Below are 17,523 nucleotides of genomic sequence, written 5' to 3' on the forward strand. Positions count from 1 at the left end.
TGAACAAAACCACTTTTTATACGTGTGTTTAATTGATTATAGGATCACTTATGAACAGGGAAACCAGTGTCTAGAGACCTTGTCAGCTACTAGGGTGTATTTACAGCTGAGTATTATGAGGAACATGAACAGCTGAGGGTAAGTGAGGAAAGGTTTCTTCATGAGTTTTGTGTCCTGAAGATAAAATCTAAAGATGACTGAGTGCCCTTAGACTCAGCCCAGCAGAAGGCATGTTGTGTGAGATGCCTAGGTTGGGACAGCAGATCACAGAGGCACTGTGACACAGATACTTTTTGTAGGAATGTCCCCACCTTCTTTTTTCTCTTATGTTCTTCATTATTTGGGGTTGATTGGGAATAATCTTTTCAGCAGCATAAGGTGGTTTCTTTTCCTTCCCCTTTTTCTCATATGTGTGAAGGTACCATGGGACCTCTGTTGTAGGGTGGCTTTACCAATAGAAAATTAGTGAGCTTTGTAGGATTGTGTGCACCATGTAGGTTGGCATCCAGCTAGAGAAACATACATGGAGGCAAGGATTTACTTTTGTAACAGTTTATTCCATATTTTTCTTTCACTGGGACATAAAAAGGAGCAAGGAAGAGTAATGGAGTTTCAGAGTCCAAATGGTTTGTCTCTTGTTCTGGAGGTGAGCCCAGAACAGTGAAATGAGATGCTAGGACACCCACCTTGCTCACTCCTATGTAACTGAACTAGAGGAATCTCCATCTTGCTCCTGCTTATCCCTAGCAAAGAGTTTAGAGCAGGGCAACCATCCATGCTGCCTGTATTGCTTGTATTCTTGGAGATCAGGGAGGATCAAAGGACACGCAGCAGAAATTGATGTTATTTTGCTGAATGTTATTTCATGGCAGTTTTTATCTTCTGAGATGGCTGAGATCTGGATTCTCCCTTGTAAATCAGGTCCTTGCCTGTGTGCTTCCTTGGTCCTTCCCTAGTCACTGTTACAGTGCAGTAAGTGCTCCTTGATACTCCCCCAGGCCCGTGCTGCCAGCTCCTGGCATCGCTGCGTCACGTGTGCCCTGGTATGGTGATGCCGCCAGAAAGTAAAAAGCATTTAATTTTGCGTCTTTCTATGCAAGTACACTGCATAGATCAGTCACACTGAGAATATAAAGGTCATTCTTGTTCAGTTAAATGTGTTTTATGTTCTGTTTACCTGACCAGAATGAATTTTCTTCCTAGCTTTTTATTTTCTTGAGTCAGACTCTCACATTGACTATAAAGCATGTCCTTACTGGTGCCTTAGTTTGAATTTTTACACACTGAGGCACAGTCAGAGAAATCCTTACAAATGCCATTGCATATGAGTTATGGAAGGGCTATCTGTCAAGCTTTTTAATTAGTGTATTTGTTCTTGAGCTCACTGGAGGCTTTAAATTCAGTCTTTAATTGAAGTTTTTAATTTTATTCTCGCCAGCTTTCGGTACTTTTGAGTGTGGGTTGTATTTGTAGGTATTGTAACAGCAGCACTTCAAGAGGAAACAATTTCATTTTTTTCCAAAATCAGGAAGTGACTTTGATAATATTTTCCATAATTTCTTCTGAGTTGGATGCTTCTTTCCTCATTATCAACAAAAGATCTTTTGAATGATACTTGCTTAATATCTAATAGTAACATTAACATCTGTTTAGTAGATATTACACAGTGAGAATAAAACTACTTGTCTATAGAGGAAAAAACATTTTGCTCTTAAAAATCTCAAGAATTCAAAATATATTGAAGCTGCTGGTAAAAGACCTGTCTCTCTCTCTCCTGAAAAAGCTCACATATTAGACGTCCTGACAGGTAAAACCTGAAAACCTCTGCCTCCCAGAGGCATGAAGTTATCTCTTCTAGCCCAGGCATGTAGTGTTTAGTTTTGTGTATTTTGATTTCACATTAAATTCTACCTGGTCTGAATACACACAAATTAACTGGCTGAAAAGCAGTACTAAGTTGGAAAAAGGAGAAGAAAACAGTGTGTCTCTGCCTTTAAAGATAGACTGAAAGGTAATAGTAGCAAGTGTTTGATTTTAAAAATAGCTTACTGTTTACAGTCTTGGGGGCAATCTGGTTTGGAGCAATAAACTCATTTAGCCCTGAGCTTCACACTAATCTCCTGTTCTATCCTTTTTCATGCTGAAAGCACCTTTGTTGCTAAATGGTATTGACATTGTTTCTGTATCAGCCTAAGATGTTAGTGTATATTAGTGTATATTAGTGTATATTATAGCAGGTAATTGTGGATGGTTGCCCTTTCATGGATTAAAAAGCTCTCTTTCTTAATGAAGCCAACACATATTTAATAACTCTGCCATGCTTCCAAAAGATGTTTCATGCATAAAAAAGTCAATATTTTTGTTTTAAAATAAGAGATATTGGAAGATTGAGAAATTATCAAAGCAAAAACCCAGCACTTAGAATGAGGTGATCAAATAACTCCCTTGCAGAGAATACAGGCACACAATTTTGCTGCAAGACCCTATGATCTTGCTAGTACATCCAAACATATATGAAGTGTTTCAGATTATCAAGAAGTTGTTCTTCATTTCATGTCACAATTATAGACAATCAAAAGAAATGTTCTAGATATTCCATATACTTATATATTTACTCAATACAATTGAAATATACAAGAGAGATTTAATACCCACATAAGATAGAATTATGTTCACATAGAGATGTGTGAGGACAAAATTATTTTAAACCCATGGAAATTAAAGAATTAATACACTTTACAAAGTGTATTAAACAGTACTTTGTTGCTAGTAACTTCTGAAAATAAAGTTAACATGCTCACTGGTACATGGGTTTTTATAATTAATAAAGTAGTGTGTGGAACTTGGGTAGAAAGCAGGTCAGCAGGTGGTTGATTATGAAACATGATTATTTTGCCCATGAAATTTATTGAAAGAACACATATTTAAGGATTCTTGAAGGTGGATATTCTGATAGTTATATATTCTGCTGTTTTAATGATTTAAATGAATGGTAGAGTGATCACCTTAGATTGTCCTGAAACTGTGGTGCTATGACCCTAAATGGAGGAGAAGCACTCCTGCATAGCAGCCTGTTCTTGCTGCTCAGCCACCCCTGTATTTCAGAACTTTTCCGGTGCACACTTCTCCCCGTTGATGAGTTCAGAGTTCATAGCAGAAGCACACATTCCCTTGAAGCAGAACACTTTGAAGAAAGAGCTGTAATTGTTCAAGTTTAGGGGACAGCACCAGTGTGCCCTGCCTACTGGTTTGGAACTCCTGCTGCTGGGAGCCTGACCTAACAAAGGTTTTCAATTTGTGCTTGTTTGCTTCGTAAGTGGTGGATTCACTGTGTCTCTGACTGTCCTCAGGGACTTTATCTTACTATTTATTTTGTGTTTGTTTGGTTTTGGAAATATGCTGCACTTACCCGGGTTAGTGAGGTTCCACCGACAGTGTCGGTGGAACTCTCGTGCAAGCAGCATTAAAATGAAGTACTTGTAGAAAGTCTCTTTGCAAATGCTCAAGAAGTTCAACTGTAAGCATCATGATGTTATTAATTGCACAGCCCAGTCACAGCAGCACTTAGAAACAGATGAATAAATAATTAACAGAAACAGTAACGAGAGTCTTCAACACTGCGTGCTCTTAATCCTACTGTATTTTACCTGGCCAAGAATTAAAGTAACCACTTAGAACTTTTCATCATTGTTCATTCCGTGTTACATGTATGTACAGGTAAGAAGTACTGTTTCACAATAAATTAAGCTATATTTATGACAAGAATGTTAAAAATGCCAATTCTATAAAGCTAAGAATTGCTAGTGTTGCTTTTCACGTTGCTGTGTATTCTTGCTTATTCAAGAGATTGCTCTACAATACAGGAGACCAAAATTTAAGGAGTTCTGTTGAGACAAAGACAAATGGGCAGTGGGAGATGCATGTCTCTGTAGACTGGTGTTTTAAGTCGTTGTTCCTGGGGACAGAGTGATGTCGCTTACCCTTCCTGTCAGACAACAGCAGCACTGGCATTTGGGATGACATTTTATACTTCTTTGATAGAATGTCTTATTTGCTATGGTAAAAATGATGGGGTCAAGGCAACTGTTGATGCTGCAGATAATCTCTGTGACTTTATAAATGACATTTAATGTCCTTACGTTCCCACAGGGCAGCTGACAATTAAGTCTGTAAATTAGTGTCACCATCATCATCACATGATAAGGTATGAAGGAAACAGCAAATATAATCATAGTGGCTGAAATGAGTAACAGAGGTCTAACAAGTCTGTTCCTTCTTTGCTGACGTTTACTGAGTTGTAGTAATGCTTTGAGAGTCAATATATAGCACGTAAGGATGACTGTGGCTGTAATTAGGAATCTCAGTACAGTCTTGGAGAGCGTGAACGGCACTGCAAATTGTGAAGGCCCTTCAGTGCTATCCAGGGAAAGTGTGATGTCCTGTTGTTCTCCAGCTGTAACTGTGTAGTAAACTTCTGGCATCGATGCAATCGTGACGCAGATCCACATCGCAATGGTGCAAAACACGGCCTTTTCTTTGTCCCACCATGTTAATGAAGTGATAGGGTGGACAGCACCTATGTATCTGTCAAAACTGACAAGTGTCAGGAAATAGACACTTCCGTAGATATTAATGCTGAAAAATAGTCTTATGATCCGATAAAATGATTGATTGGAAGCAACAGGTAACTTCTGGAGACTATAATACACTGAAAAAGGTGCCATCAGAGTCCAAGTGAAGTCACACAGTGCCAAATTAAAGAGGAATATGGTGTTGGTAGTCCATGTCTTCATGTAGCACGTGTAATATCGTAGTGCAAGTATATTGCCTAGAAATCCTGCTAATAAAGTGAAAATGCAAAGTGTAATCAGCAAATAGCAGTACCATTCTAGCTTAGAATTTGTGTTGCAAATGAAAATAGTGCATGTACCATTCATCATCTTTCCATGGAGTGGCCCTGAAGGGAAAAAAGACATGAATAGCTTTTAAAATGAAAATTGAATTAGATGTATTGAATTTAAAATACAAAACTTTTAAGTTAAATCCAGTATGTCTGAACTGGCAAAAGAATTCAGAATATGGTGTAATGTACAAGCTTTACTCTATCTGGAAAAAAGTAAATTCCAAGTAGATATCAGTAAGAGCTTACTGTACCACACCAGCACAAGGAAATCTTCATGAACTTTTATCACAGAATCATAGAATCATAAAATTGTCCAAACCTTTATATTCTTTACTCTCTAATGTTTAGTGTGATAGATGGGAGAAAAAACACACCCTCGGTAACAGTAGCATCCCCTTGCCCACAAGTGTGTCTATGTTTATCTTTGGTAGAAGCAGAGGAGAGAAGGACAATAATTGCCCACGCTCGTTCCATCATTGCTTTGATTGCCTTGAGTATCCGTACCGGGCCTAGCGACGTGTGGGCATAGTGGACAGCTGTGCAGTGAGCTGTGTCTGAGATCCAGAAAACAGCACCAAAACAAATCAGGATGAAATCCTGCTTGTAGTGAAGGTCAGAGCAACCTTTCCATCTACAGTGCTGGACAAACTGCCTTTTTTTTTTTTTCCTTTGACTTTCTTCTGTAACTGAATATCCAAGGTCAAAAATATTGTGCCCATGGTAGGGTTAGAGAGAATTAATTTTGCCTTATTCTTTCTGGCCCAGTTGGTATGAAAGCCCATTATGGAATATCTGGAATATAGATCTGTAATGTATTTTTCAAAGCAAGGTTTTTATGCTTGTAAAGTTTTACGTTTAATCCCAATTGCTCCTAGTAAAACCAAAATAAGGCTGGGATATTCTGCCAGAATATGCTGTCACCAGTTGCAGTTTTTAATATTTCTAGAACCTCTCTCCAAATGATGCAGCAGGTGCCAAACTGTGAGGTCTGTTCAAGTAGGAGCTTTGTGTGAGCATCATCAAAATAACCATTTATAGATCAGAGTCCACTACAGTACCTGATAAGATGACAGGATAAAATTTTACTCAGTACAAACTACACATTGAATGGAAGAAATGACTTTTTAAAAATGTTATTGATTCCCTGAAAATTTTCAAACAGCTTCGACCATTAAGTTGATAGTAGTGATTTTTCTGAACACAGTTTTGCTTTCATGCCAACCCTAATATAATATGACTTTTCCAAAGTATATTCAGAGACGCAGGTCAAGATATAACAGACACGACCTCCAGCAAAGACCTGCTAAATAGAGACTGTATTACTGTGCTTTGCAAACTTATAGTTCACCCAGGTGTGGACTGACAAAAAGCTAATTCAGACTGTGCCCAAGAAAATTAGGAAGGAAAGTTGTTTCTCTAGAAGCTCAGCAACAAAAGCAGTCCAATGCCTTTCCAGAAGGTGGACATGGATAGAACACCATCTGTTCTACTCACAGGGTATTTCACGGGTGGGGAATGTTTGCTCTCTAAATGTATTTTGTTAAGTATTGAAGCACTGTACTTTAACCTACGGTCGTTGTACTCCTTTTTACTCACTCTTTTCCATGGCCCTTGTGAATATAAAAAAATTACACAAACTTTTGTAGTTTTTTCTTCAGCTGAACTTTCTGTCTCTGCAAATTCATTAGAATTGCACCCTAATAGGTACAGTTCAGTAATGTTTTCTTATAATGTATTCAATTAAAAGGGGTTTGAATATGTATATCAAAGTTATCTTTTCCTAAAATCCTCTTGGCTAAAGGTCACGTGCACTTTGAATTAGGTTGTATTGCCTGCCTCTCTGCTTTCTTTTCCAATAATTATGGATGAAGGCACTAAATGCTTGATTCCAATTTGTGTTGGTGGTATAAGTAAGCTTGAAGTGGCTACAAACAGCACGGCCATAGCTGCCTGAGGGAACTGTAATGTCAGATTCCTGATCTCATCGAGCTCATGGAGAAGTACTATTGGGAGGTCTAAATGGAGGGAGGCAGGCAGCACAGCTGTCTGCCCCGCTTTGTTGTAAGTTGGCTAGGTAGCCTTGTAACTGTATTAGGGCAATTGCAGACCTGGATAATAAATTCCCTTCCCCCTCACCACCTCCACTTTACTGGACTGCCCTCACGGTTGAGCTGTATGAAGTTAGTTATGTGGCTGGAGGGGCTGGAACTGCACAGCTGGGTGAAGTGTGTTTGGGGCTCAGGGAGTCATTAGCAAATATGTCTGGTTTTGTCTAGGCATTTCCCCGGTGTCTACCTTGGCATTCATATTTAAATGTACTAAAATATTCTTACTGTCTGTTGTTAATTCTCTGTATTATAGTAGAGCTTAGAAGCTGTAACCAAGACGAGATTTTTGAAACAGTGTTCTTTGCAGCTGGTGTGAGTGTGATGAGGGTGGACATGGGGGAGCAAGTGCAAAAAAAAGAATCTTTCCTGAGGTGACATAATAAGCAAGAGAAGAACATTAAGGGTTCAACTCCCAGCTTGGTGCTATAACAAGAACTCCTGGGCTTTCATCAGGAGAATTTGAAGCCTTGTACAATCAATCAGGACCCAGTCTTGCTGCATGTGGGAAGGAGCATGCCCTGCTCTATCCTGAGGCTGTTGAAGCTACCCTGATGGGCAGTAAAACTGCGTGTGTACTCTAATGGTTTCCAGAAGTGTCATTTTTTAATGTTAGAAAACAGAAATTTTTTTGTCTACTGTCCAAGCAGCGACAGAATAACTGGAGCTACAGGTTGTGAACAGATCATCCTCACAGTTCCAGTCCAAATTTTTGCATCTGTAGTTTAAGAAAACTCTTTTTCTGAACATTGCTGTGTTCACTCCTGAGTCCTGTGAGGTTTTTTAACATTTTTAATAAGATCATAATAAGCAATTAATTTGGCCTGAAGTTAAAAAAAAATATTAACATGAGTTAGTAGCTTATTCTATGTAAATTCATTCCTCATCTACTCTCTCTGCCCCTTTCTCCTTTTTGTTGCTATTCTTTACTGTAGAAGCCCTAATTTTACATGAACATTTATTTTGGGCTTACTCTGAGAATTCTGTTTGCCTGTTTGCAACTATGTTTTAATCTAGTACAAATCTATTCCAGTTATCAGATAGGTTCTCCAAATTTCTGACTATTCATCTACCAATAGCAGGTCAAGAGAGGTGATTCTCCCCTTGTACTCTGCTCTTGTGAGACCCCACCTTGAATACTGCATCCAGTTTTGGTGCCCCCACCATAAGAGGGATGTGGATCTGTTGGAGCATGTTCAGAGGAGGGCCACAAGGATGATCCAAGGGCTGGAGCACCTCTGCTACGAGGACAGGCTGCGGGAGCTGGGGTTGTTCAGTCTTGAAAAGAGAAGACTTTGGGGGGACCTAATAGCTGCCTTCCAATACCTGAAGGGAACCTACAGGAAGGCTGGGGAGGGACTTTTTACAAGAGTGTCCACTGATAGGACAAGGGGAAATGGGTTTAAGTTGAAGGAGAACAGATTTAGATTAGATCTTAGGAAGAAATTCTTCAGTACAAGGGCGGCAAGACTTTGGAATAAATTGCCCAGAGATGTTGTGGCTGCCCCCTCCCTGGAGGTGTTCAAGGCCAGGTTGGACAGAGCCTTGAGTGTCCTGATCTAGTTGAGAGGCGTCCCTGCCCATGACAGGGAGGTTGGATTAGATGATCTCTAAGGTCCCTTCCAGCCTAGGCCATTCTATGGTTCTATGATTCTATGATTCTATGAATATACTTCTGTTATATGTGCTCTCAAAGAGTACCCTTTTAGCTCATTTTATCAATTTAATAAAGCATTATGCAGGGAGTCCTACATTTTGTTATAAAGATATCAACCATTATTTGCATGTTTTACTTTAATATCTTACCTATTAGGTAATCATCTCATGCATTCCCTTCTTATGTTCGGTTGAATTGATATGAAAGGATATATAATGCAATGTGAGTATTAAGTGGAGCATTTCACATATTTTAGTTCAACTGCATTTAGAATATTATACATACTAGTATGGTGGGAAAAATAAGTAATATACAACAATATTTGCATGCGATTATGTAAGTAGATTGTGATTAAGCTACTATTTCTTTTATTTAGGAATGATGTTCGTATAATTACTTGTGAGTTAATGAAGTCCTGTATGGCAAACATCGTAAGCCTATGTGGCAAACATCATGAGCTACAGTAGAAGGATAGTTTAAGAATTTGCCTACCAAAGACAATAGTTGTAAAAACATGCTTTAAAAAATATGAAATATATATGTATGCGTGTGTAGTAATCAGTGTATAATAGCTAAACAGGGAGAATTATATTCCTTTGCAGATTAGAAGTGCAATGAATACTTAATGAATCTTTCTCTTACCTGATTTAGAGGGGTTGGAATTACCTATTTTACAGAAGTCAAGATGCCCGTCTGTGCTTTTTCTCTCCATTGATCTGGACCTTTAAAATCACAACTCTATTTTGCAAGTACTGTTTTTAATCCAAGCTGTCAGTAGTATTCCATATACAAGGGCAGCTCTTTAGAGAGCAGGTATCAAACTGCAAGGGAGATATTATCATTAAGCCACTCCTCTCAGTAAATCTGGATAAACTGCTATTGCCATGGCAGCCTCCAGTTGCTTTTTAGGGAAGGGCAGACTTATTGTACATTCCCAGCTTGCTAGGCCTGGAGCTGACATTGTTGCCAGCAGTGAAAGAGGAGAATACACGGGCTTGGAGTATGTATGTGTGTGTTTGCACTTTCTCTTTCTTTCCCCTTGACAGAGTCCTAGTTATTGCTGGCCTACTGCTGAACTGGTCTGCAGACCTGTGTTTCTCCTTCCCCACTGCAGAGCTTGATTTACCTCACCTACACAGAATCACAGAATTCTCTAGTTTGGAAAAGACCTTTATGATCATTGAGTCCAATCATTAACCTAACACTGACAAGTCCTCAACTAAATCGTATCCCTAAACACTGTGTCTACCCGACTGTTTCCAGGGAAGGAGACTCCACTACTGCCCTGAGCAACCCATTCCAATGCCTGATAGCCTTTTCAATAGTGAAATTCTTCCTAATATCATAGAATCGTAGAATCGTAGAATCGTAGAATCATAGAATCATAGAATGGCTTGAGTTGGAAGAGACCTAAAAGATTATCTAGTTCCAACACCTCTGGGCAGGGACACCTCACACTAGTCCAGGTTGCCCAAAGTCTTGTCCAGCCTGGCCTTGAACACTTCCAGGGATGAGACATCCACAACTTCTTTAGACAATCTATTCCAGTGTCTCACCACCTTCATAGTAAAGAACTTCTTCCTAATGTCTTATCTAAATCTACCCTGCTGTAGTTTAAAATCATGGCCCCTTGTCCTATCACTAGCCGCCCTTGTAAACAGTCCCTCCTCAGCTTTCCTGTAGGCCCCCTTCAGATATTGGAAGGCTGCTATAAGGCCTTCCTGGAGCTTTCTCTTCTCCAGGCTGAATGGACTCAGCTCCCTCAGCCTGTCCTTGTCGGAGAAGTGCTCCAGCGCTCTGATTATTCTTGTGACCCTCCTCTGGTCTCTCTCCAACCAGAACTTTTAAACTTAAATTCTGGCACAACTTGTGGCCGTTTCCTGGTGTCCTATCACTTGTTTGTTGAATAGACCAATCCTCATCTCTCTACAACCTCCTTTAAGGTAGTTGTAGAGAGCAATAAGGTCTCCTCTCAGACTGCCCATCATTTCTCCTCTCTCATATTTCCCACCTTGTTCCAAAATCTCAGCCCTCTCAGAGTACTCCCATCCTTCAACTCTGCTTCCTCCAGAGCTCAAATCCTACTTACCACTTCAGCCTATGGCCCAGATCTGCTCCAGCTCCTCCAATCTTCCTACCCCAAACCTGCATCTCCAGTCTTCATCAGTACATATTAGTCCTGGGATCTTCCTGTTTCATTCCCTGAAGGAATACCTCACATTTTCTACTAATTTTCCCCACTTTATAGCTTTGCCATGTGTCCAGCCCTAATCCATGCTGAAACTGCACTTTACCATTCAACAACAGCTCTCAGAGATTGCCTACATCCCAGACAATTCCATCTCTTGGTCTGCTATGTCACCTCTCTTGATACTTCCTGTCCAGCTCTTCATCTTCCTTCTGTTTTCCTTGTTTTGACATCTTCTAGAACCTGACTGCACTATTTCCTCATTAGATGCTGTCCTTCACCTTACTGCTTGAGTTATCAGTTGCCTTAATCTTACGAGGAGCGATTGAGGGAGCTGGGACTGTTTAGTTTGACGAAGAGGAGGCTGAGGGGGGATCTCATCATGCTCTACGATTACTTGAAAGGACATTGTAGAGAGGTTGGTGCTGGTCTCTTCTCACAGGTAATTAGGGACAGAACCAGGGGGAATGGTTTCAAGTTGCAACAGGGCAAGTTTAGGCTGGACATTAGGAAGAAATTCTTCATGGAAAGAGTGGTCAGAACCTGGAATAGACTGCCTAGAGAGGTGGCTGAGTTGCCATCCCTGGATGTGTTCAAGTGATGTTTAGATGTAGTATTGGGTGATATGGTTTAGGGGTAAACTTGTAGTGTAGGGTTAATGTCTGGACTCGGTGATCCCAAGGGTCTTTTCCAACCTGAATTGTTCTATGATTCTATGATTCCTTACTCCTCGTGGCTTCTGCTGTGGCATTCTCCATCTTGCAAAAGCAAATTCCCATCTCTTGCACTGGTGAGGTTTTCAATACTCCAAACAACTGAAAAACTCATTAAAAATCCAGCTGATTTTAGAAGACAAATGTTCTATCTGGAACAAAAGATAGAGCATCTAAGGTAACCTGTGTTAAAGAAATGGTACTCAGTTAGAGGGACGTGTAAGTATGAGAGATGGTGAGCTACTCAAACTATCTGCTAAAATCAATAGAAGTAAAAGGAGAGCTGTTAGGGGACAGAATGGTAAACACAAAAGGAGGTCAGGATATCAGGAAGAAAGTGAACAACCAGATTGAGGTGCATGACACCCACAGGAGGAAGAAGTAGTATGGCTTTAAGAAAGTGATCGTTAGAAATTCTAATTATTATTCTAAAATAGCTCAAGGAGCTATACTAGACTTGTAAAAGTCCAGGAGAAAAAAACTCCAGAAAGTGAATAAACAGTGTGCCTAAAGAGTTTGGAGATGAAAGACAAAAAGATCATAGGGTTTTCCTACAGAAGCAAGTATAGAGGCTATCATGATGTTAAAAAAAGAGTAGTTAAGTTTGGTTTAGGAAAGGAGAGGCCTGGAAATGTGGAGAGTCACAACAGGAAAAGAGGGATGAGAGTAGACAAACAAGATCTGGAAAATGGATACAATGAGATTGTATGAGCAGGTAGAAAGGGTAAAGGGCTACAGGAAATCAAGGTGAGAAACTCATATGTTTTTCGTAATGGAGAAGGTCAAAAAGAAGAAGGTAAGAAAAAAGGGAAAGAAGGCTAGTCCAGGAAAAATATGTTCCTGAAGAAGACATGACAAAGGTTTCACCTGTCACCAATGGTGAGAGTAAACAGCTTCTTTTCAAGTGAAAGACATACCACTACTCTTTGAAAAAGGCATCTTCTGCAGACTAAGGTATAACACATCACATGATTAAAGTGCTTTAGGTCTAAGAAAAACCCACAGTAGAAGGTTCTACACAGACTCATAATGTGATTTCCTAATGAAATTAGGGAAGCAAATAATATGTGTCAAGGGGCATACTTCTGTTTCAAATTCTTCACACAAGAAAAGGTTTATTAGACATAAAAAGGGAAAATTATGTATGAATCAGTAACCTTTCTTTAGCATTTGAAATTAATTGTAATTGCCTGTAATCTTTCTCAGCATCTCTTAAAATATTGTTATTCCTAAGTTATCGTTACATTCTTTCTATTTCTTTACTTCGGACTTCATATTCAGTGTTTAACATTTGAAAATAGGATACAGAAAAAATGTACATAAGGAACTGAGATTTTTCTGTGTGTAGGAATGGTGAACAAATATTAAGACTGTAGGAGCTTATTTCGTTAATATCGCAGCCAGGCATTATAACTCAGCATTTGACAAATTTTTGTTTAATAAATTTCTTGATAGTAGACTAGTCTTTCTGATGTTACTTTTATAGTAAAGAATAACCAATGTAGCAACTATATTTCTCTTAAAAAAATATGATTTGTTGGTACAAAGCTCTTTCAAAAACCCATCTAGGGTGTTAGATGGTGTTCTTGCTTGGAGTCAAGCACTGAAAAAACATTTCTACACCTTTCCACCATCATTCACCCACTCCTATCTGTATCATTAATCCCTACAAGTAAATACCCTTTGAAAAAGTAGGAAACATTAAAACCAAGAATAAAGTTCAAAAAAACAGGATGGAGAAGACTATTGTTTTGCATTAAGACTTTTGAGGATAGGAGAATAAAATCAATGTTTCTCTGATGAACTTGAAATATCACCATTGTGAAATGGCAAGACCATTATCCATGAGAAATGGATACTCAGAATACTCAGAATGTTTAGTTTTCTGTGACAATATTCGGTGTACATACATGATTAGGAAATGAATAGTAATTACAACATAACTATGACCATAAGCTCTATGCTTTATTGTGATATCCTTTTTTTTTTATGTTAATTCTTACAAGCTTAATCAGTTTGTGGCCTTGTTGTGGTATAATGTCTACATTTTAAGAAAGAGAAGAATATTATTCTTCATCTCTGTGGATCAAGGACTTGAGCGTAGAGTGTAAATGATTTGTCTGTAATGCCACTGGAGGTCTCTGGTAGAATTTGAAACTGATTCTAAGACTTCTGGCACTTCCCAATGTATATCGCATCATTGGGTGAGGTCATCCCAGCTGAGCAGTTCCATGATATTGGAGTCTAAGACTAATTCAGAGTTTTTCTGTTGACATTAAATGGCAGACAAAAACAAGGGACAGCCTTGTACTACCTCACAGAAAAGAACAATGAGATTGCACAGTAGCGTTGTCTCAGTTTTACTGAGAGGAGAGGTGATTATTTACTTATTGCTAGCCTCGTGTCTTTGTGTACTCTTGGACTTGACAAGAGTAATCTTTTACTTAAGAGATGACTTTCCCTCTGACACATGGAGTTTCCCTCTAGTACAGGCAATTTCTTTCATCCTCAACTGGTCCTCAAGTTCCCTTCTCAAAAAAGCAAATAATCTTTTTTTTCTCATGAGCCCTGTTGTCCCGAATCCCCAATTCTATTCCATGTTTATCCTTTCCGCAAGCTAGACAAACACAAATGATGAGATCGCTATTATCACATCATATGATGTTTGACCTGATGCTGCCTATAGTCAGTGGAAAGAGACTTTTTTGTTACTGATCCAGAAATAATTGGCAGCAAATAATGAATCTCAGACAGCCTGAGGTATTTATGACATTTCAAAATTTATAAATAGACTTGTCTCTCAAAACAGTGCTCAAATGCCACTAAAAAGTGTCTGTTGCCTTGAAGTCTAGACTACTTCCATGAGATTTTCCCTGCTGTGGCATTTGTTTTGGAGTGTTAGGATGTAACACTCTCTAGAAAATGTGATGACTTAGACAGTTACGCTTCCAATCCATTACTCCTTCCCATTTTTGCACAGATGTGCAGCACTACTGTTTCTTGCACTTCAAGGTCAGCAGGTTCATGGAGCTAATTTAAATAAAAGAAAAAAAAAAAAGGTAAATTTTCTTTTTTCCTAGATGTGTCAGTTCCCTACGCTTGTTCACCTGTGCATGGCTGCTCAGTTTGCTGTGCCAGCATGAGAGTAGGGAGTGAGTAGACATACTAATGGCTGAAAGAGGGAAACATTGAAAGCTGCTTAACCAGCATGTAGAACCACTTGTAGCTTATGTAAAGCCTCAGCTACATTTTGATCAGGTACCACGGATGTGATGTGGACTCCTTCAGACCCCTACCTCAGTCTGTAAGAGCCCAAACCAGTTTCTCCTCAGTTAGAGGGAAGCATCCTTCTAATTTTCTATGTATAATATCTGTTCATGATGAACTACAGAAGAGTAGTTTGGCGGCAGAATACTAAATCTGCCCCACTCAGACACAGTGGAATAATTGGATATAAGAAGAAATATTTTGTTATTGTGTAAACATGTATTTACTGACCAACTAAAATATGCTTTCTCATAATATTCAAACCACAGGTCAGTTGCTCCGTCTGAAAATGTTTCGAGAGGACCATGGGTCTTGGATGACGATGTTCTTCAGTACAATCCTCTTCCTCTTCATTTTTTCTCACATTTATAATCTGTTCCTCATTATGGCAGGGAATATGAGGTAGGTTTCCTTTTGTCTCTCTAGAATGTATTCTACTGGAAACATTTCATATTACGCTGGTTTACAATGAATAAGTGCTTACCAAAACATAAACATACTAGTAGTCACTATATTTTTTTTATTCCTCTGCTTTCTGAATTTAGGTGGAATAGTGATTTGACAGGGCAAAGTTGTGGTTGGCTGAGGGATGAACAGCTATCTTTTATTTCAAATGGAGATTTTTATATTAATTTTCTGGCTTAAGAAGTGTTGCTTACTCCTATTATCTGAAAATAAACATCTCTCTCACACGTCAGTTTTCCTGAGAAAAACTACATTTTTAGTCACCTGATATATACAAAAAGAGTTCATTGGACAAAAATACACAGGTGTTCACGAAAGGCAAGATAGCATCGGAAGTGTTTCTAGCAAGGAATAAAAACTCCCACGTATATATAAGCTGAAGAGCAGTGCAAATAATTGAATGCATTGTTCTTAGCAGAGTATCAGAGCTCTACCAACAGAGTCTGATGAAGAGTTGTTTAACGGTCCTGGTGTGGTGTATTATAGATCTAAAGTGTGTCAACAAAAATACACAATGCATAAAGTCCTATTACCAATGTGATGTAAACCAAAAGGTGAGTAGGAGGCAGAGTGGGTGTGTGAATGTCACTGAATGACACAGAGCGTCACTGAAGCACAGACCAGCTAGGCTAATCATGAGGTTGTGACATGATGTGGTGGTTTGGCCCTGGCCAGAGGCCAGGCACTCACCAAAGCCGCTCTATCACTCCCCTTTTAGACACAGACCAACTAGGCTAATCATGAGGTTGTGACATGAAGACTAAATTTATTGATTTGAGCAAGGCAGGTAAAGCGGGAGAATCAGTGAGTGTTTTAGGAAATGATCATGGTAACGGTGTGGTTAATATGAATAAGTGCCCAATAAGAGGCAGAATAATAATCCTTGAAATGAGAAGCATTGCGTGTTTCTGGCTTCCGTATTTACATAGGCATGCTATTATTGGTATTGTGTTAAGATTTATATTTGGCATATTTAATGCTGCGTGAACTATAAGTAGCTGTTAGACAAAGCATTAATTCTGAAAGACTGACTCATGTCTGGAAAAGAGTTCATTTGTCCTTGTCAGCATTCTTGCTCCCTATATTTGTTACAAGCTTCCATGAGCTGCACTGAAGAGACTGTGTGACAAACCAGCATCCATGTTCAGGGAAACAGGCACAGCCTCGTGCTAAAATAGCTGGTGTCAGTCAATTTGCCATCTTGCTTTCTGCTGGATAAAACCTCTCCTTTCTGGGGGCTTATGTCCCAGCTCTAGATTTGTTGTGATTTTTTTCTGGAACCAGACCATGCTGTGCTCAAGGTATCACACTGCCTTTTTTAAATGGACTGAAGGCTGGTGCACCTATCTAGGGTGTCTATCTGGCCAAAAGCAGCAAGCAGATATGGAACAGTCAAACAGAGCCATTGGATCAGTCCTCTCAAAGTTGAGGTAGAACAATGTGTAGTGCTTCTGAAAAAAGGGTTTCTACAACAAATATCATCAAAGCCAACTACTTCCTGTTGCCATAATAACGTGTTTCAAGGAGTAGATTGGGGTTTTTTTCTGAGTAAACGTAGTCCTTATGAAAGCTTGCTTCATGTTTGATGCTTCCATGCAAAAGAACACCTCTGTCTGCACCTTTTGTCAGAGTGCCTTACTGAAATGACTGACACCAGAGAGACTGGTTTCTAGGCTAAAAGTCAGAGTCTGCCTGCGTGGAGGTTACAGTCTTTGTACAGAGATGCTGACCTTTGTGCCTATGGACTCCTACGAAACACAGCATCCAGAATACACATCTTCCCAATACAGAGGTTACCAGAGCCTTACAATTACTGTCTACAGGACCAAGTAAAAACCATTCTCTTTTTTTGCATGTTTGCTTTTTGCCCTGTCTCTAATCCAGCTTGCCCTGTGTACCGTCAGGAGAGTGATTCTCACAAGTTCCTTTATGTCAGATGTTTGGTCTCATCAATGAAAATCCCTTTACAGCTCAGGAGTAGGAGAATCTTATGTCTTGTGTCTGCACGCCAGCATGGATATTTGCAGCAGAAGCAATATCCTGTTGAGGATTCGAGAAACCTGTGCCAGGAGTTCTTTAAAGCTCTGCCATGTTACTATCTCTAAGAAGGTATATTTTACAGTTGCCAAGATTTGGAGGGTTTTTTTAGAAATATTTTTAAATATACCTCACATGTGTGACAAATCTAAAAAGTGTGAACATATCCCTTAAAAAAGAGTAGCAGT

At 39.3% G+C, this 17,523-nt stretch overlaps 2 protein-coding genes across 2 annotated transcripts in view; one reads left to right on the forward strand and one right to left on the reverse strand.

The window, feature by feature from the left end:
• The window catches only part of LOC104277018 (transmembrane protein 117-like), a gene marked incomplete at its 3' end in the record, with an annotated part of 34,292 nt that extends 19,057 nt beyond the window's left edge, over window positions 1-15,235 (forward strand). The window contains exon 2 of the mRNA XM_009873531.1: window positions 15,103-15,235. Coding sequence (XP_009871833.1) covers window positions 15,103-15,235 — 133 coding nt within the window. The remainder of the gene's footprint in view (window positions 1-15,102) is intronic.
• Window positions 3,942-4,940, reverse strand: LOC104267900 (P2Y purinoceptor 1-like). Its single transcript, XM_009873519.1, has one exon. The coding sequence runs from the start codon at window positions 4,938-4,940 to the stop codon at window positions 3,942-3,944; it is 999 nt and encodes a 332-aa protein (XP_009871821.1).
• Window positions 15,236-17,523: the final 2,288 nt, after the last annotated feature.

This window comes from Apaloderma vittatum, unplaced genomic scaffold (assembly GCF_000703405.1).
Source record: "Apaloderma vittatum isolate BGI_N311 unplaced genomic scaffold, ASM70340v1 scaffold7800, whole genome shotgun sequence".
NCBI lineage: Eukaryota > Metazoa > Chordata > Aves > Trogoniformes > Trogonidae > Apaloderma > Apaloderma vittatum.

What these genes read in the sequence shown, in the direction of transcription:
- LOC104267900 (XM_009873519.1), bottom strand. Translation starts at nt 4,940, where the DNA reads ATGATGAATGGTACATGCACTATTTTCATTTGCAACACAAATTCTAAG.